The 20547-nt window shown below is 40.0% G+C and overlaps 1 protein-coding gene across 1 annotated transcript; it reads right to left on the bottom strand.

Annotated features, from left to right (window-relative positions):
* Window positions 1-18523: 18523 nt before the first annotated feature.
* LOC131900153 (zinc finger and SCAN domain containing protein 4F-like) lies at window positions 18524-20245 on the bottom strand. The gene is made up of 2 exons (XM_059251545.1): window positions 19850-20245; window positions 18524-18664 (listed from the first exon to the last, which is right to left on the bottom strand). Exons 1-2 carry the CDS (start codon window positions 20243-20245, stop codon window positions 18524-18526), a joined length of 537 nt encoding a protein of 178 aa, XP_059107528.1.
* Between the last annotated feature and the right edge of the window lie 302 nt (window positions 20246-20547).

The following is a 20547-nucleotide window of genomic DNA, read 5'->3' as shown; positions in this document are numbered from 1 at the left end:
CTCATGAATATAAAAAACTACAACACCTTCTCAGTACTGCTTCTCAAAATGACTGTCTTCCTGAGTTAGTCATCTCTCACCCCAGGAACTCACCTTGACAGGAGGCTCTAACACTCATCAAAGAGACACTCCGTGAACCTCCCAGGGTTCCTGCCACTTGATTCCCACGTCTCTTTCAAGGCAAATCTGTCCTTATAATTTATAGTTTTGGGGAAAAAACTCCAAGACCAGTTGATAAATCACCTGCTGCTTGCTCTGCTTTTCTGGCTACAACCATGAGGGAAACATCTCTCAGGATCTTTGCAGCCCCTGCTTTGCCCAATTATTTGGGGAAAAGTTGAGCTGTGTGCCTGAAGAGTTAGAGATTTCTTCTCCAGACTGGCTTGGAATGAGCTCTGCATTGTCTAATTCAAGGTCATTTGCTGGTGACTCTGGCTTAAAGGCTTTTTTGAACAGTGAAGCCATTCTGGTGAGGATCCTCAGAAAGTGTCAACCATGACAGTTCTGTATCTGCCTTGTGACTTAAGGCTCTGTTTCAACAATTTGTGGATGTATAAAAGCTATGAATTAAAAAGAGAAGAGACATGTGATTAAAGTAAAAAAATAACTAAAAATTAACCATTATGGTTGGTTTCATTGTTACCTGACAGATGCATAAATAACAGCAGCAAAAACAAGCAAGGAAATAAAACAGGGGAAATTAACCTTTCCAGATGATTCAGTCACAGATGGAATCCTAACTCAGGCCAAGCTCTGTGTCTCTCATTCAATGCTTGAGGCTTTTCTGGGAGAATATCACATCCTAAGCAAGCATTGCAAGTCATTGTAGTGAAAGAGGACAGTACCACACTTAGGGAGCATCAAGACTGATATCCATCTCCCAGAAATTCTGATCCTGTGCTCTAATATAGTGCTCATTCTAAACCTGTCAGAAGTCCCTGATTTCCATAGTTTTGATCCCAAGTGCTGCAATGAACAGGTGAAAACCTCTGGCAGTGGAATTAGACAGAAGGCAGTTCCCAGGAGGTGTCTGCAGCCCTACATAGAAAAGACAGCCTGGACCACGTTCAGCAGTGTAGGCAGAGAGAGGTGACTATTTCATTTTGGGAAAACATAATGTTTGATAGACATGATTTGAACACTCTAGTCTGCAGAGAAAATAAAACTGTGTGGTCAAAATGAATAGATTTTTGTTATTCCTTCATCTTTTTTTCTTCTATTTTTTTGGTGCTCGCTTGTTTTTGCATAAAGTTGTCTTGTAAGCCAGTCTGTATACAAACTCACTAAGTAATTGAGAATGACCTTGGACTCTAATTCTATGGCTTCTACCTCCCGGTTCTGGGGTTTCAGAGCTGTTCCACTACTTCAAGTAACCTCTTTTGTGCTAGTGTATTTTGTTTTATTTTGTCTTTTTGATGCAGTATCTCCCTGTACAGTCCTGGCTGTCCTGAAACTTGTTATGTAAGCACACTGGCTTCATACTCACAGAGATTCACCTGCCTCTGTACCCTGAGTGCTCAGATTAAAGGTGTGTGCTACTGTCCTAGTTAGAATTTTTAATGCTGTGAAGAGACAGCATGACCTCAGCAACTCTTACAGAGAAAACATTTAATTAGGGTGGCTCATTTACAGATTCAGAAGTTCAGTCTATTATCATCATGACAGGGAGCATGGAGGCAAGCAGGCAGATGTGGTTCTGGAGCTGAGAGTGCAGGCATCTTGCAGGCAACAGGAAGTTGACTGACACACTGTGCAGTAAGTATCCTGAGCATAGGAAAACTCAAAGCCTTCACCCACAATGACACACTTCCTCCATCAATGCCACACCCACTCCAACCTTGCAGTACCTCCTAGTAGTACTACTTGCTATGAGATTATGAGGGACAAATATATTCAAACTACCACATTGCACTCTCTGACCCCCATTGCATCATAATAATATCAAAATGCAAAATGCATTTAGTTAGACTTTAAAAGTCCTCATAGTCTGTCACAGTCTCAGCAATGATTAAAAGTCCAAAGTTCAAAGTTTCTTCTGAGATTCATACAATCACTTAAATGGAATCCTCTATAAAATCAAAAGAAAAAACACATCACATACTTTCAAAATATAATGGCACAGAATATACATTACCATTCCAAACATAGGAAAAGCAGCATAGTGAGGAAATACGGACCAAAGCAAGACCAAAATCCAGCTGGGCAAACTCCAAACTGCACCTTCATGTCTCATGTTGAAATGATCTTCAGATGTCCAGTTCTGTTCAGTTTTGTTGACTGCAACACACTTCCTACCTTTGGGCTAGTTCCACTCCCTTTTACAAGCTCTTTCTGTGGGTATCCCACAACTCTGGCATCTATAATATCTTGGGTTCTCCTAGGCAATTTGGGCTTTCACTTCAAACCTTCACTAAATGGCCTTTCTAGGCCTCCGTTCAAGTACACCCCTGACACATGCTTGGTCTCAGCAGCTTTCCTTTGGCTCAGGCTAATTACATATTCTAGTTCTTCTATCATTAACTCTAAGGCCAGAACCCCATGGTTGAAGCTGTCAAGTTCTGCTCCTTACTGGGTTGGAACCCCCCCCCCACATATTTTAAACGTCTTCATCAGCTTTCTGTCTTTCAATGCCTGGGCTTAGCTGTCCTGAAACTTGCTTTGTAAACCATGTTGACCCCAAATTCAAAGATCTGCCAGCCTCTGCCTTCCCAGTGCTGGGAATAAAGGTGTGCTCCATCACATCTGACTCTAAGCTTTTCTTCAGTTCCTTTTCCCAAGTTGGAAACTTATCTGGTGTGAGATCTTGCATAGAGGTTACCATTACCTTTATTCCATTCTCAAGGCATTTATCTCTGTGAACACAGAATTTAGCTCAATTCCACTTCTTGCCGTTCTTTTTTTCTTGAAACTTACATTTGTATTTTACCCCACTCAATTTGTTACTTTTCATTATAAATCTTCATTATAGTTACCAGAGTCTACTAGGCTGTTTTGAGATTTTTTCTGCCAACAGAATTAATTCCAAAGTCTTCAGTTGAGCCTCAGGAAGATTCTTTGAATAAAGTGAAAAGGCAGCCACTTTCTCCACCAAAATATCACAAGAATAAACATTGGGCAACATAAGAAAATACGTCTCCTCTGAAAACTCTTGATATATCCCTCCCTACACCCCATAGTCCATCAAATCACAGTCAGTACCACTTTTTTCCCTCACTCCTCCAAGTATGGCCCATCAAGCAGCACTTAAAATGTTCAACTGCTTTTCTAATCCGTAGTCCCCAAATCCATATTACTCCAAATAAACACATGGTTAGGCTTATCACAATACCCCAGTCACTGGTACTAAATTCTGTCTTAGAGATTTCATTGCTGTAAAGGGACAACATGACTATGGCATCTCTTATAAAGAAAACATTTCATTGGGATGGTTCACTTACAATTTCAGAGGTTCTATCCATCATCATCACTGCAGAGAGCATGGTGGCATGCAGGCAGACATGGTACTGGAGCTGAGCGTGCATCATCTTGGAGGCAATAGGAAGTCAACTGATACACTGGCAGGATCCTGAGCATAGGAAATCTCAAAGCCTGCACCCACAATTACACACTTCCTTTAACAAGACCATACCCAGTCCAGCAAAGCCATACCTCCTATTACTGTCACTCTTTATGATATTATGGAGGCCAATTACATTCAAACTACCACAGCCACAATGGTAGGTTTTCTAAAAGCACTCTATTTGTTTGGTTGAATTGTATGCTGTGAAATTAACATGTTGAGATTTTCATCATAAAGACTGTGGTCTCAATTCAAAAAACTTCTTGACCTCAGCACAAAAGACAGAACCCTAAATGCCATAATCCCAAAAAAGGCATGAAGTTCAGTGATTAAAAATTCTGAAATCTAAAGTCCTCTAAAATCACAATGCTGTAAACTTTGAGTGTTAAAATCTCTGTGAGAATAACAGAATATCATTAGGAGTCATTTGTACTGACAAATTTTTTTCTTAAACAGTTTTACCCTAGTTCTCTGGCCACTTAGTCTCTGGTTCTTGCTTACTCAAGCAACGTTGGGTATGATCTTCTTTCTCATGGAGTGTGCTTTACATCATATCAGGTGTTGGTTGGCTACTCTCACAAGTTTGTGCCACAATTGCCCTAGAGTATTTTGCAGGCAAGAAAGATAACAGGTAAAAAAATTTTGTGACTGTGTTGGTGTTTACATTTCTCTATTGGGATTCTGCAGAGTACCTTCCTGCACTAAAGAGACTAGAATGTAGGGGTGAAGGCTCCATGTAGACACCAGTTCTCCTTCTCTATGTTCAATGATTTGTGTGGGTATTGTCCTCAGCATTGGAACCCCAGCCACTTTGAGGAAAACAACCTTTGTGTCAGTAACAGCCTAGGTTGTTTGGGGATTTCCATGGAACCCCATTGGCCAAAACTCAATTAAATACAACCTAGTCCTGCCTCTGGGAGCCCTGACTGGTGACAAGAGAGGGCCAGTTGAGCCTCTAAATCTCCCATTAGTAGAAGTTCTCAAAGGGTTTCCCACATAAATTCCAATATATTTCTACTGTACTAGTTTTCCACACCACCTCAAAATGCCCGGAATTCCAACAGTCTCTTCTTGCACTCTCTCCTTGCACCCCATCTTCCTCACCACCTCATTACTCCACTCTTGTTCCTACCTACCCAGTCTGCATGTAATATCTATTTTATTTCTCCCTCCCAGGGAGATCCATGTTTCAACCCTAGACTCCTCTTTTTTTCCTAATATCTCTATGTATATGAATTGCAGCTTGGTTATTTTTTACTTATTGGCTAATCTCTGCTTATAAGAGAATGCATATCATATTTATCATTTTGGTTCGGGGTTACTTCACTCATGATAATTTTTTCTAGTTCCATCCATGTACCAGGAAACTTAAAGAGTCTCTTTTAATAAAACAACCCAGAGCCAAGTATTGGGGTGAACACTGGAAGATCAGAGAGACAGAACAAGCCACAGCCACCTCACTATCCAATAAGTATATACAGTCAAGATTACATTAACGATGTCGAGTCCAATAAAATTTGACAGATTCAGATAAAAACTCCATTATACATATATTAACAATGTCCAGTAACATTTGATAAACTCAGACAAAAAATTTTCATTACTTATCTTATTTAAAACAAGTAGTTCCTTTTTAAAAGTATTTTTTCTTTTCATAATAGATTCAGTAATCTACCTTTTGTCATTTTCATATCTTCCTACCTTTTTTTAGTGTAGATTCAGTGATCTACCCATTTGTAGTAGTATTTCCTTATCTTTTTTTTTAAACAAAAACTCTGAATCTAATCTCTGTGATCAGCTTTTATCCTAACCATTAACAACTAACAACTTGTAACCAACCATCATAAACAATGACAATATCCAAAACTCATTAAACGACCAAAAACCTCCCATCCTACCTCTTGGGAATGTGGGTGTCATTTTCTTAAAATTACTTCCTCTTTCTAGGTGTGAAGGTATCTGTAGGGAATCCTGAACAGAAAACTTTTGGGTTAATTATCAAGTCCTGTATCATTTGTCCAGTCACTGCATAGTGGGAAAGTTCAGGGCTTATCTCAAGTCCTTGCTCGAGTAGTCTGTCAGGCTGGATCATCTCAGCTAGTCATCTCGAAAATGTCCTGACCAGTTTGTAGTCCAAAGCCAATTTTACCTTGGTGTTAATCAGCTTAATGGCTTTTAAGATTTGTCTTCTTTTCAATTATATGTGTGTTTGGGAGCCTGCAAATGAGTGTGACAACAGAGACCAGAAGCTTGGCATCTTCTACAGCTGGATTTGTAGACAGTTGTGAGCCACTGGTAGGAGCTAGGAACTGAACTCAGATCCAAATTAACAACAGTAGGTACTCTTAACCAATGCTGACTCACTCTAGCATAAAATGAATATTTGAAACTAAACTTGAAAAAACCTAAAATGTAAAACAAACAAGAGATGGGTTCCAGACTTTGTTAAAATTCCTAAAATCATTTCAAAAATGTCAAACATGTGTTCAAATTGAGAATCAACATCACCAGTAATTAAGGGAATACAATGAGGGGATACACATCTAAGTTGTAATGAGAGATCATCACATACTGTACAATCAGATATAATTAAAATGAGTAAACATAAATAAAAGTATGAAATAATGCTACTAAGCAAATGTAGGAAACGAACCGTAGTACAGAATGCACAGGAAAGTAAAACGTTGTAAACACTATACAATCAGTAATGTTATTCTTCAACAAAATTTAAAAGTGATAACCAAGTTCCATTTGGAGTGTTAATGCATCTCCCATGTGTTGTGCCATCAACTTTTGTTATTCTTTTTTCATTTTTTAAAATTTTAAAATTTGATTTAATTTTACATATCAGTCACGGATTTCCCGGTCCTCCCTCCTCCCGCCCCCTGCCCTACCCCCAGCCCACCCCTCATTCCCATCACCTCCAGGGCGAGGACTCCCCTGGGGATTCTTAATGGCAAATCCTGTTCAAGTATCTGGGGACCTAGGCAGATACACAGTCACACAGGGAATGACCAGTGTTGAGTAAGAGGGATAAATGAGAGATCTGGTATTCCCTACTACCATGCAGAGTCTCAGCTGTTCTCAGGAAGAATCTCATGAGGACACAGTCACTTCTTTCTTGAATGTTTGGTATGATTCAGTGGTCAGATCTTCTAACCCAGAATGACTATGTGTAAAACTGATATCCACTTGTAAAAGAATGGGCCTATGTCTATATCCCCTCACCCTGCAGAAAAAAAGTGATACATTACTCAAAAGCTGAACTGCTAAAACTCTCAGTGGAAAATGTTAGTAATAAAAGGTGTAGGTAGAAGCAACAAGGCTCAAGAGTGCAGATAATGCACCAAGAATTAACACATGGAATTGCAGGAATTTAAAAGCTTTCTGCACATTAAAGGAAACTACCAGCTGAATGCAGATATAACCTACAGAATGGAAGAAATTCATTGACTTCTGTATTTCACTCAGTGGCTTAAAATCTAGAATATACATAAAATAAAGATTAAATCGTCGCTCCACAAACTTTCCACTCAACAAACATTTAATAAAATGGACAAGAATTTCTTTAAAGAAAAACTACACATTAGTACTAAATGCTTTTTAAAAGTATTCAACAAAGCCTGGTATATTCAGTTGAGAAAAAAGGAGGTCTTATCTTTTTGGAGGAGGGGATGGGGGTACATGTGGGGGAGAGGATAGGGGCAGCGGGAGGAGGGATGAGAGGTTTATGTAGCTGGAGAGCTTCTCTCCAGGTCCAACCAAGCCCTTGCAGTCCCACAACCCACGTATAAAATAATCACTCAGACATTTATATTACTTATAAACTGTATGGCCATGGCAGGCTTCTTGCTAACTGTTCTTATATCTTAAATTAACCCATTTTTATTAATCTATAAGTTGCCACGTTGCTCGTGGCTTACCAGTCGGTACCTTACATCTTGCTTGTCATGGTGGCAGCTAGCAGGTCTCTCTCCTGCCTTTCTGTTTCCTCTTCTCTCAGTTAGTCCAACCTATAGGTTATCTGTGGTTAGTATGTAAAATAAATATTTTTTTAACGAAAAATACGTACAACATACTTAGGTACCAGGGAAATGCAAATTACAAATACTTTGAGATTCTGTTGCACCTCTTAGAATGATTAACAACACGAGAATAGACAACAACAAATGCTGCTGATGATGTGGAAAAGGAATCCTCACTCTATATTTGTAGGAGGGTAAAGTACTGCGTTCATTATAGAGATAAATACAAGACTTTTCAATGAAATAAAAGTAGGACTATAATATAACACAGGTATGTAATTTCTGGGCCTGCACCCAAAGGACTCTATGTCCTACCACAGAGATGCTTGCACATCCACATATGCTGCTACAGTACTCACAATAGTAAGGAAATGATGTCGATCCTAGATGTTCATCTGCAGATACTAGAACTGTGGTATTAACACACAGTGGAATTTTGTTCATCTATAAAGGAAAAGGAAATCATGAAATTTTCTGAAACTACATGGAAAAGTGGTTATGCAACCAGAAAGGAGATCAAAAGATGAGGGATAAAGAACTATTAGGGAAACGGGGTGGCTGTGGTGCACAACTTTAATCTCAGTACTCGGGAGACAGAGCCAGCTGGATCTCTGTGAGTTGGAGGACAGCCTGGTCTACAGAGTGAGAATCAGGACAGGCAGCAAAACTACATGGAGAAACTCTGTCTCAAAAACAAACAAACAAACAAAAAACTGTTGGGAATCGAAGAAGAGGAAAACTGCAAATGTGTCATTAAAGTGAAAAGGATTCTAAAGAATAAGTAGAGATGTGAGAGGATATTGGAGGAACAGAAGAGAAGAGGAAAATCAAAAATTTGTTTGAAAATGTCATAATGAAAGCTAATACTATATATGATAATTAAAAACAAAGCTAAATTAAATTAAGATTTTGCTTTCACAGTAAATTATGCTATTAAATAATGACAGTTTGAGGACAACCTGATCTACAAAGACAGTTCTAAGACAGCCAGGGCTACGCAGAGAAACCCTATATTTTGTTGGGGCAGGTCCAAACCCCCACCCCACCACCCATCAAGGCTGTCCAAGGTGTCCCACCATAGGTAACGGGCTCCAAACAGCCAGCCCACACACCAGGGATGGATCCTGATCCTACTGCTAGAGGGGCCCTTAAGCAGATCAAGCTACATAATAACTGTCTTGCTTTTGACCTTGGCCAAGGAGGGACTGAAGGGTTAGTTGGGGGTGAAGACTGAGGGGGTGGGAGGAGGGAAGAGAGAGGGATCTGTGGTCAGTATGTAAAATAAATAATTTCTTAACACAAAAATAAAAAATAAAATAAGCTTAGAGCTACAAATGTTTAAAAAAAAAAAAGGAAAAGAAACCCTATCTTGAAAACCCAAAACCCAAACCAAGTCAAAACAAAACAAAAACCTGAAAACTTGGAGGAGACATTCAGAAAGAGATAGAGAAAGGGTGAAGGAGATGGAGATGGAGGCAGAGACAGAGACAGAGGCTAAGTATAGATAGAAGCATGGAAGGAGGTGCTATCAGTGATAAGAGAGGCTTGGTAACAGCTTGTGGAAGAAAAGGGTTGACACATCCTAGGGAGAATTAGAGACATTTCCCTGAGTTGAAAATAGTTCCAATTTCATCCAAAAGCCCTTTCAAGTTCCTACTTCCAAAACCAATACCAGAGTCCCTTTTCTCTACCCTATCTACTCCTTGAATCATCTTTGTTTTATACTTCCTTCCTCCCCTCCCATCTTCCTTCCTTTCAGCAGTGCGGTTGAAATAATTCTTAATGTAGATATTAAGTACAACTAAGATAAAGAGGAGCACTAGTGAAGAAAGTAAGTTGATTTCAAGAAGATGAGCGTGGCGTCTCCAAGGAGTGCTTTCTAATGTCTTTAGTTCTGGTCACTCACCTCAGTGCTGGATGGTATCATGATGGTGTGCATCACCGTGAGAAGTGAGACTCTGCTGTAACCGTGATGAGATATTCTCCCTCATTTAAATGTTCATGATCTCCTGGTGCTCTATCCCAGAGGAGAGGTGATTTCCAGATCAACACTAGACACATGACAGCATCTCCACAAGGGTCTTAAGGAACGTTTAAACACCTTGGTCCTGAATTCCTGTCGGAAAACAAAATTGTGTGTGTGTGTGTGTGTGTGTGTGTGTGTGTGTGTGTGAGAGAGAGAGAGAGAGAGAGAGAGAGAGAGAGAGAGAGAGAGAGAGAGAGAGGGGCAAACTACTTGAGAAACTCCAAAGAAGCAATTAGGAATTGGGATTAGAACTTTTCTGTCAGTCCTTGGAGCACAAAGGGTATGGCAAAGAATCATGCAGAAGGAATGGGACTTCATTGCTATTAAAGTATAAGCAAGTGGCATGATCTTGCTCCTGGAGGGCCTTTCCCTATCACCCAGCATCCTGTCTCAGTATTATTTTGCCCCAAAGAAACTTAAGACAAATGGCTAAGGTGCCTATTAACATGTGAACATAGATGCTGGCAGGGTGTTCAGTAGCACAAGTGTAGTTGTTCCCTCCTTATAAAAGGTGAAGTTGTTGTTGCTGAACCTCAAATATTAAGGTTTACACTTGTTTCCAATTCTAAAGTGCCATAAAGCTAAACTTTCACAAGAGAAACTTTGAAACTGAATGAATAACAACCTTAAACTCAAAGGATAGCAAAGACAAGTCTATAAAAAAAGCATATTCTATCCTTCAGAATTTTAAAGGTCAAACCCTTGATCAGTAAGGTCCAAAGAACCACACTACATCTTTGAGATCTCCAAAAATTGTGAAGCAGCATCTCCCCAAACACTCAAATAATCACAAAACATAAATACTCAAGCAATAAAGAAGGAAAATGTCCCTATTCTCAGTTACTTCTTTCTATAGTGAATTTCTCCAGTGATGCCAGCAGGCACTAGGAGCCGATGTCTCTCCAGGCCTCTGCTCTGCTTCATCTGAGGTTTTGTTCAAGTTGACTTCCTTTTATAGTGTCTGGCTTCAGTGATTCAATCTGAGATGTCAATAAATTTGATAATAAATGAGATTGCACCACACCTCCTGTGTGTGGATGTGGCAGTCACCACTTTCATCCTATCAATCACTAAGTAGAGCAAGAGGGTCTCCAGTCCCAGAACAGTCTAGTAGCCTAGGAAGACCAAGTTCAGGCTGGCTTATGTGAAAAGCCTCATTAGAGCAGGAAAAAAAAAACAAAAACAAAAAAACAAGCTAACCAAATGGGAAAGACACTTGCCCCGCTGATTGAATTACACATGGAATCCTACCTCAGCCCCCAGCTCTGCATCTCGATGCAATCCTGAATTATGCCATGGAAGGAGAACACATCCAAAGCAAGCATAGTCAGTCACTCCAGTGAAAGGGGACAGTAACACACTGAAAGGAATATAAATATTGTCATCCACCTACTATGAGTTCTGACATATAGCTCATTCCAAACTAGTTAAAATTTTCTGATCTCCAGAGGGTTTGGAATTCAAATGCTGCAGTGAACAAGGTAAATCCCTTGGCAGTGGAATGAGACACAGAGAGAGAAGAGTCCAGGAGGTGTCTGAAGCACAATATAGAAAAGACAGGCTTTCCTGGGCTCATCTCCTAAGGACAAAGTGAAGATGTTTGACTTGTTTTACATGATGTACGATAGATATGGGAGGAGGATTGTAGTTTGAGGTGGAATTAAAATGTATATTCAAAACGAGAATTTTCCTGTCTTTTTAATTTGCTTTTCAATTTTTTGAGGTTTGCTTGTTTTTGCAAATGGCTGCCTTGTCGCCACGTCTGCTCACAAACTCATTAGTTTATAGACAGTGACCTTGCACTATAATCCTGTGGCTTCAAAGTACTCAGTGCTGGGGGTCAGAGATGTCTCACTACTTCAAGAATTCATTATGGTTTTCTGTCTGTTCTTTACTGTCTTGTTGTTGCTGTTGTTCTTTTTTTTTTTTTAAGACATTGTCTTACTATGTATCCCTGGCTGTACTGCAACTATTATGTAGTCCAGTTTAACTTCAATCTCACAAATGCTTGCTCTGGGATTAAAGTGCAGGGATTAAAGGCTTGTGTCACTATGAATGAATTTCTCCAAGCATGCTGATTGTTAGGTTTAATTTTATTCCCTAATATCCACATATGAAGGAAAAAGGATGGATTAAATAAATACAAAAAGGAAAGAAAGAAGAAATGAGAAGATTACAACTTTGTATTTTAATGTGTAAAGGTATCAGGATTACTTTTGAGATCTTGTGGAAATAACTAGATTTTCACAGGAAGGCATGGACATAGTTCATTCTACATCTAGCAGTAAATACCAGACAGTTGCTGTTAAAATCTTTTTAATCTCAAGTCTAATCACAGCAATATAGTCAATTCACCCTACCCAGGAAATTCTCAACTTTACATTTATTTATCTATATCTACACATGAAAGTAATTTTCACATTCACACTGTGTGATGCCACAGTAGCAAGTGCTGTGCTGAACTGCTGAGTCTATCCTTTGTTGAGATGATACAGGGGGCCCTGATTTACTGTTTTCTTATTCCCTGGTCCCATTTCTTACTACAGAAGTAGTTTTCAACCCAACTTTCAATTTGTAATATCATGTACAAAAAGGAATGAGGAAATTTTAAATGACTCTCTACCAATTAGGTGTCAGTTCTAATTTGTCCAAACAAAAGAACAATTCCAATGAAGCAATTAGGAAGAATTAGGAAGAAAATGTCTCCAGGAGTCTATAGTTTCTCAAGGAGGGATGCATAACATACAAAGAGCCCATGTTAAAAATATGAATTTGCTGAATATAGTGTTGTACTCAGAGTCCCCCAAAGACCACCAAGAGACCAAATCTGATGCAAAAGCAAAGTCTTTTTACTGTTGTGGGTCAACCCAGGTCTCTGTCTGTCTGATGTATCAGGAGATCAGGAGAGTCCCTGAGTAGCAATGGGGCAGGGTTTTCATAGGGGGAAAAGCAAGGGGAGTCTTAGTGTCTTCAGACTACATAGGAACAGACTTGGGATTGGTTTATGCGAGTGGCAATTATGTTAGTAACTTTAATTCGCTAGGGTTTGTTTGGGGTTATAGTTATCCATTTTTGGGCAGGTGTGGACAAGTCCCAGGTTTTGTCTTTGATCTGCTGTGGAGACTGGCTGGCCTAGCAAGTGCTGACTGTAGGGACTGGCTCAGTGGCACAGGCTTGGTGTGTCCTATCTCCGAGTCTTGCTGGCAGGGACATCTTGATTAATTGTCTTTTGTTCATGGCCCTCGCAGAAACTGCATGCTCAGTCTCAGGAAACTGACATTGAGGCATGACCTCTGAGAGAAGACTGAGCAGTCTGCTATGGCATCTGCTTGATCTTTTTAATAGGACAATTTGAGAGCATTTTCTAATGCTCAGACATCCTTACAGGTCATTTTAAACTCTGAAGAACAACTGAATTAATAGGTGTGAAGGAAAGAGTTGCAGCGAATAATCATTGTCTCCCTCTCTTCAAGCTACATTTGCTAAAAGTTAGATTAACTTCACTGTGTAAATGTCATTCATTGTTTTTGACCTATGCTGTACTCCATTCCACACATGAAGTAATTTGTATGGATAGGGAATGTATGGCCTTTTATATAGGGTCATTTTGCTCTGAACTTCCTTTCAATTAATTGTATTGTATACCTGCATAATTGCCTGCACATACTGAAGGGAGAATTATGATTATTGTTGTAGTTTTTAAATAAAGTATTTTTTATGATATCTTTGAGAGTATCATCTATGAATACAATGCACTTTTAATATGTTCACCACTTACTTGTCCTCCCAAGTCCTCTAGATCCACCCTCACATTCCAAAGTCCTTGCACCTTCATGTCCTCTATTTTTATAACCAACCATATCCAATTTCGGTTGTCCATATACACATAGTGCGTGAGGCCATCCAATGGACCTTGTTTGACCTACTGGGGCCTTTCCTAAGGAAAACTGACCCTCCCTCTCTAGAACCCTTGAAATGTCAATAGCTCCTCAATCATGGCTGGAGTCTCATGAACACTTTCCTCATGCTAGAATATTGAGAAGCCTGATCATGTACAGGTCTTATGCATGCATCCAAGTTGTTTTGGGTTCATGAGTGCAGTGTTTCTGTCATAGAGAGCAGATACTGTTTTTCTCTGATCCTCCGTGATATCTGTCCCTTACAATCTTTCTACCCTCTTTTCCATGATGACCCTTGGGCTGAGGAGGAAGATACAGATATCCTACCTGTGACAGATCATTACAGAGTCACTTATTCTCTGCACTTTGGTCACCCTTCACAGCACAAAGTAACTTCTCTGATGTGTTTGGAATATTGTAATAATCTAGAAGTAAAGATGTATGATTGTAGAGGGTTGTTTGACAGTCTGTCCATTTAGCAAAGTAATAGCAGTAATGTCATCCATGGGATCTGTATATACTCAATCATGGATTCCTGGCCAGATAGGCAGCACCAGGCTTCCTGTGGAGGAATCCCTAAACATAACCAGAAAGTTTCTGGTTATCCAAATAATAATTTTGTCACAAAAAAATCTACCCATGTAGGTATCTTCTTATGCCAATCATTACTGTAGATTGAATTGTTCCCTGCTGGGTAGTACTATTAGTGGCTTTCTTCCTCCAGCACCCTGCATGCATCTCAGGTACTATCAAAGTTACTCTGAACCTGATAAAAGAGAAAGTAGGAAGTAGTCTTGAATGCATTGGTACCAGAGATCACTTCCTAAATATAATACCAGTAGTACAGACAATGATAGCAAAAATTAATAAAGGGGACCTCTTGAAACTGAGATGCTTCTGTAAAGCAAAGGACACAGTAAATAAGACACAATGACAGCTGACAGAATGGGAAAAGATCTTCACCACTTCTGACAGAGGGCTGATATTCAGAATATATAAAGAACTCAAGAAACTAGACATCAAAATACCTAACAGTCCAATTAAAATTGGCCTATAGAGCTAAACAGAATTCTCAACAGAACAATCTTAAATGGCTGAAAGACATTTAAGGAATAGCTCAGCATCCTTAGCCATCGGAGAAATGCAAATCAAAATAACTCTGAGATACCATCTTACACCTGTCAGAAATGCTAAGATCAAAATCACTGCAGACAGTTATGTTGGAAAGGATATGGAGCAAGGGGAACACTCCTCCACTGTTGGTGGGAATGCAAACTGGTACAGCCACTGTGGAAATCAGTATGGCAGTTTCTCAGAAAATTGGGAATCAATCTTCCTCAAGACCCAGCTATACCACTCTTGGGCATATACCCAAGGAATGCTCAATCATACTACAAGGACACATGGTCAACTATGTTCATAGAAGCATTATTTGTAATAACCAGAACCTTGAAACAACCAAGATGCCCTTTAACTCAAGAATTGATAAATAAAACATGGTACTTATACACAATGGAGTACTAGTCAGCAGAGAAAAACAATGACATCATGAGATTTACAGGCAAATGGATGAAACTAGAAAATAGCATCCAGACTCAGAAAGACAAACATGTTATGTACTCACTCATAAGTGGATACTAGAGGTAAAGCAAAGGATAACCAGACTGCAACTCACAGCTCCAGTGAGGCTAGCTAGTAAAGAGGACTCTAGAAAAGACAGAGTTTGCCCAGCGACAGAGAAATGGATGAGATCTACATGAGCAAACTGGGGGTTGGGGGGTAATAGAGGGCAAATGTTGGGGGAAATAGAACTTAGGGGAGCGGGAGGTCTTAGTTGGATCAGGAACAGAATGGTAGAACAAGGAAAGAGATACCAACTTAAATGAAGGCACCATGGGAATAGGAAGAAATAGAGTGCTAGAAGGTCCCCAGAAAGCCACAAAGATGACTCCACTATAGACTACTGGCAATGGTTGAGAGGGTACCTGAGCTGACCTACTCTTGTGATCAGATGGCTGAACACTCTGTCATGAGAGAACCCTCATCAAGTAACTGAGGGAAGCAGATGCAGAGATCCATAGCTGATCCCCAGGAGGAGCTCCAGGAGCCCAGTCAATGATAGAGAGGAAGGATAATATGAGCAAGACATACCAAGACCATGATTAGAAAAATTACAGAGACTACTAGCCAAACTAGTGGAAACACATGAACTGTGATCCAATAGCAGAGGAGTCCTGATGGCACTGTACTAGGTCTTCTGGAAAGTGAGACAGTTGATTAGCTTGAACTGTTTAGGGGCACCCAGGCAGTGAGACTGGGACCAGTCCTTAGTGCATGAGCCAGCCTTTTGGAAACTAGTGCCTGTGATGAGACACTTTGCTCAGCCTTGGTGCAGGGAGGAGGGTATTAGATCTGCACCAACTGAATGTACCAGGCTCTGCTGACTCCCCTGGGGAGACCTTGCCTTGGAAGAGGTGAGAATGGGGGTGGGTTGGAGGAATTCTGGAATGTGGGAGGAGGGAAGACAGGGAATCTGTGGTTGATATATTGTGTTGATATTGTGTTCCCCAATATATCATACACCCTAATAAATTTATCTGGGGTCAGAAAACAGAACAGCCCCTAGACAGACATAGAGGACAGAAAATGATGGCACTCACACCTTTAATCCTAGCCTTCTGGAGGCAGAGATCCATCTGGATCTCTGTGAGTTCAAAGCCACAGTGGAAATAGCCAGGCATGGTGACTCACAAATTTAATCCCAGGAAGTAATGGCAGAAAGCAGAAAGGTATATAAGGCATGAAAACCAGGAACTGGGCTGGTTAAGCTTTTAGGCTTTTGAGCAACAGTTCAACTGAGATTCATTCTGGATGAGGACTCAGAGCTTCCAGTCTGAGGAAACAGGATCAGCTGAGGAATTGGCAAGGTGAAGTGGCTGTGGCTTGTTCTGTTTCTCTGATCTTCCACCCTTCACCCCAATACCTTGCTCCAGGTTTATTTTCATTAATAAGACCTGTTAAGATTCATGCTACAATATGTAAAATAAATAGAAAATGTCTTAATAAAAAGAAAAGAATCAAAACATCAATGTGAAAATGCATAGATTCTGTTGGAATTGATGTCAGCTGATGAAATTCTGGATTTCAATAATGGAAACCTTTTGTTTTCCTACTCTAAGGCTGAACAAGGGACATCAGGGGAAAGTCTTATATCATCCTTTACATTTCTACATGATGCTGGAAACTCTTCTCAACTTTCTCAAGAAAATCAACAACACAAAGTTGCCAACAAGTCAATCACCCTGTGCATGCTGGCTTAGGCTAAGCACAGAGTTCCTGTTTCTCAAAATAGCTATTATTCTCTTTTTCTTTCTTGCCTACAGTTTTTGGAGTTTGCTCATGGAAAACATCTGCATCTTGTAATCTATTATCCTGTCAGACCAACTTCCATATATTCAACTTTCTATGTGTCCTGTGGATAGAGCAATGAAGACTATAGTCTTAATGAAATAAGTTTGGAGGCTGCTCTGAACCACTGCAATCGACTGAATATTTTTATACTACTTTGGAACCCTGCCCACTAATGTGGGGGTACACTCTTGAACTGTAAGCAGTAAGCACTTATGGGATGGGAGATGGCTGAAAGAGTGATACACTTACCATGCAAGCCTAAAACTTGAGTTTGATACCTTAACAGGGTAGAAAACAGAGGGAATGACAGGGCACTGTCATGAACCTCTGTACTGATGAGAGCTGGAGACCAGAGAATGTTTGGAATCTGTAGTATCAGATGTACCAGTGTACAAAGCTCCTAATAAGAAGGACCCTGTTTTAAAGAAGGCAAAAGTGAAGAACTGACAACTAAGTCCTCTGTTGTCTCCTCATGCTGTGGAACTCAGGCAAAAAAAAAAAAGTTCACAAAATCACAAACACACACCACACAAAATATACATAAGAGGCAATTGTATTACAGTTCCATTGATTTATTTAATATACAGCAGGCACAAATTATAAGTTACCTTAAGGCCTTAGAAAAATGTTAGTGAACAATGGTCACCCCTTCTTTACCATACATGGCACTGGAATGTGATACTGGACAGAGGAAACAATCCAGAACTTATATGTCACATCTTCAATGGACACTTGCTGTCTGGAAACGACATACTTCTTCATGTGCACATGAGACACTGAGGCTGTAGCTCTGTAAGGTACACAGTTCAGTCTGACCTATGGCAACTCCTCCGGTGCCGGTGGAATGTGGATGACCGGCAGAAGCTACGGTTACACACAGAGCCGGTGCAGGGTTCTCTCCTGTGTGAATCCTCTCAGGAGTCTGCAGTTTTGTTTGACTGCTGAAAGACCTCTCACATGTACTACAATGGAAAGGCTTATTTTGCCTATGTATGACCTCATGTACTATCAGGTCTGAACAAGTATGGAAGACTTTATGACACCCGGGACAGAAATATGACCTCTTCTTCTTGTGTGTTTTCTGGTGAGCTGAAAGTCTACAGGGATATTTGAAGATCGTATGACATTCCTCACATTTGTATGTCTTTGGGTCTCTGTGGAGTCTATCTTGGTGACTCTCAAAAGTGGAGTTTGCATCATGAATCTGGAAGTCTTCAGTCTGCTCTAGCCTGGAGATAATCTCTGATTGTACCTCCATAGGGCCATCTTTAGGAGGAGTTCCATTCTGAGATTCTTCCTGGTACCTGGAGGTGACTTGACTTGTTCTGCTGTAATTATGAGGGTTTTTATAAGAAATCCTTCTATCTTCAGGCTCTGGAAATTGTTCTCTTTGGATAATGATAAGGGAGTCAATCTGATTTCCAGGACTACTATTACCACCATTTACATCCCTAGTGCTCCAGGGATTGTTTTGGCCATCTTCATTGTCTTCATGTCCTGTGGAAATAAGACACTCAATGAAACTGTGCCCATGAAGGGATCCCTACACAATATACCACCTCTGTGCAGCTTCCTGACACTCACCTGTTTTTAATAACATGTCTTAGGAGACTGGAAAGGGTGTCCTTGCATTCTCTTGTGTTGAACTTCTTGATGATTGCTGCTCTTTCAGAAGGTTGATGGCTTCTTTTAAGGACATGGTCTCAGAAAAGAGGGCTTCCTGCCCCTGCATGGCGATTTGAACCTGTAAACAAAGCCAAATGACAATTGCCAATGAATCTGTGGATCTGTGGATGACAGAAATCCTGCCCTCCAACTGATTGTATGGCATTACTGGAATATTGATTAGGTCATTTGTCTATTTCTCATCTCTGATGGTGTCATTCTGTCATTCACAAGTTATGTTGTCTAAAGTCCCTATTCACAATGTATTTGCAAGTGCTGAGTCACAGTTCCCAGGGAAAAGGTAAAGTTATATTTCTGCAATGCATGGCCACAACATTTTCTTGGTTCCACCAATGGTCATTACATTTGTGGAAAGATGAGGTTGGTCCAAACTGGAAAATAAGGACTTTTACCCTTCAAGAATGGCTTCTCATTATTCTAAGGATTGTCCCCTTTCCCCCTGCCAAGTTATGGAAACTATAACAAAATTGCTGTCTTAGTGAAATACAGCAAGGTTTGATAGGTCTAATCAGGAAGAGATTTGTACAATGACATTAGAAATGTGTTTATGGGGTGTTTAAAAAATGTCACCACATTGGCCATTTCTGTCAGTGACTAAGCATTATGCAAACCTAGATGTTTAAAGAAGATCCAATGTAATTACATCTATGTTCAGTTTGGGTTTTCAAAATTTGCATTGCCTCACCATTATTCGTCAAGGTATATCCTATGGGTATGACAATGTTAAATATGTATTTGATAGCTATTGTTTAACATCAGAAATAATATACTAGCATCCTGAAACTTAGGTATCATAGACAGTTGTTCTTAATGATTTGTAGTAGATAATTTGGAGGACTATTAATTGAATTAAATCTCCAGTTTCTGCCCCCCAGGTCCCGGGATCACACTTCTGAGAATCAGAATTTTAAATGTGTTCTGAGATTGCAACTCAGTACTCCTGATTAGGATGTAACCAGCACCCTAAATGAGCCAACTTCAAAGCCCATGGTATCATTTCTAAACTGATAAAGGCTTTGCTCAGATGTCTTATCCCAATGTCTCTGTCATCATTTAAATAATTTAATTATAATTACGTCCATCCAACAATCCATGGGCTCTTTTCTGTTTTATGAAACATGTTGGTGGTGGGGCAGTGATACAGTCTTACCAATTAAAAAACAAAAACAACTTTCTACTTTTCCTCAAATAAAAATGACTGTCTTAATTGCTGACTTAACTATCTCTCAGCCAAGGTACTCACCATGACAGGAGGCTTCAAGTACTCATCAGTCAGACCCTCCATGAATCTCTCCATGTTTCTGTCACTTGATTCCCATTTCTCTTTAAAGGCAAACTTGTCCTTGCATTTACTAGTGATGAGAAACTCCTTCAAGACAAGTTGAGAAATCATCTGCTCCTTGCTCTGCTTTTCTGGCTGCAAACAGGAGTTAAACGTCTCCCAGAGTGCTTGCAGCACCTGCTTTGCACAGGAGACACTGTCATTTTGGGGAAAGTTGAGCTGAGCAATTGGCGAGTTAGAGATAGCTTCTTCCCGCTGCACAGGAGAAACCTGGGTTGGAATAAACTCCATGCAGTCTAATAAAGGGTTATTTTCTGGTAACTGGGGCTTAAAGGATTCTCTGACGTGTGAAGCCATTCTGTTGAGAGTCCTCAAAAAATTCAACTTTGTCAGTCAAGTATCATCTGTCTTGTGACTTGAAGATCTGTTTAAGCAATTTGTGGATGTGTTAATTCTATGAGTGAAAAAGAGAAAAGACACATAATAAAGTCAAAGATTAAGAGTCTTGACACAGATATTATCATTATTTCTTAAGAATATATATTTCATTGTATGCCCACACAAATTCTTCTAGCAACCACAACAAAGAGAAGATGTGAGTGTAACAGCACTTGACTCAGCAGGGAGAAAAATCCTTCATTAAGGATGGCAAGCCCTGC

This window comes from Peromyscus eremicus, chromosome 1 (assembly GCF_949786415.1).
Source record: "Peromyscus eremicus chromosome 1, PerEre_H2_v1, whole genome shotgun sequence".
NCBI lineage: Eukaryota > Metazoa > Chordata > Mammalia > Rodentia > Cricetidae > Peromyscus > Peromyscus eremicus.
This window is presented reverse-complemented; position numbering and strand designations above follow the sequence as displayed.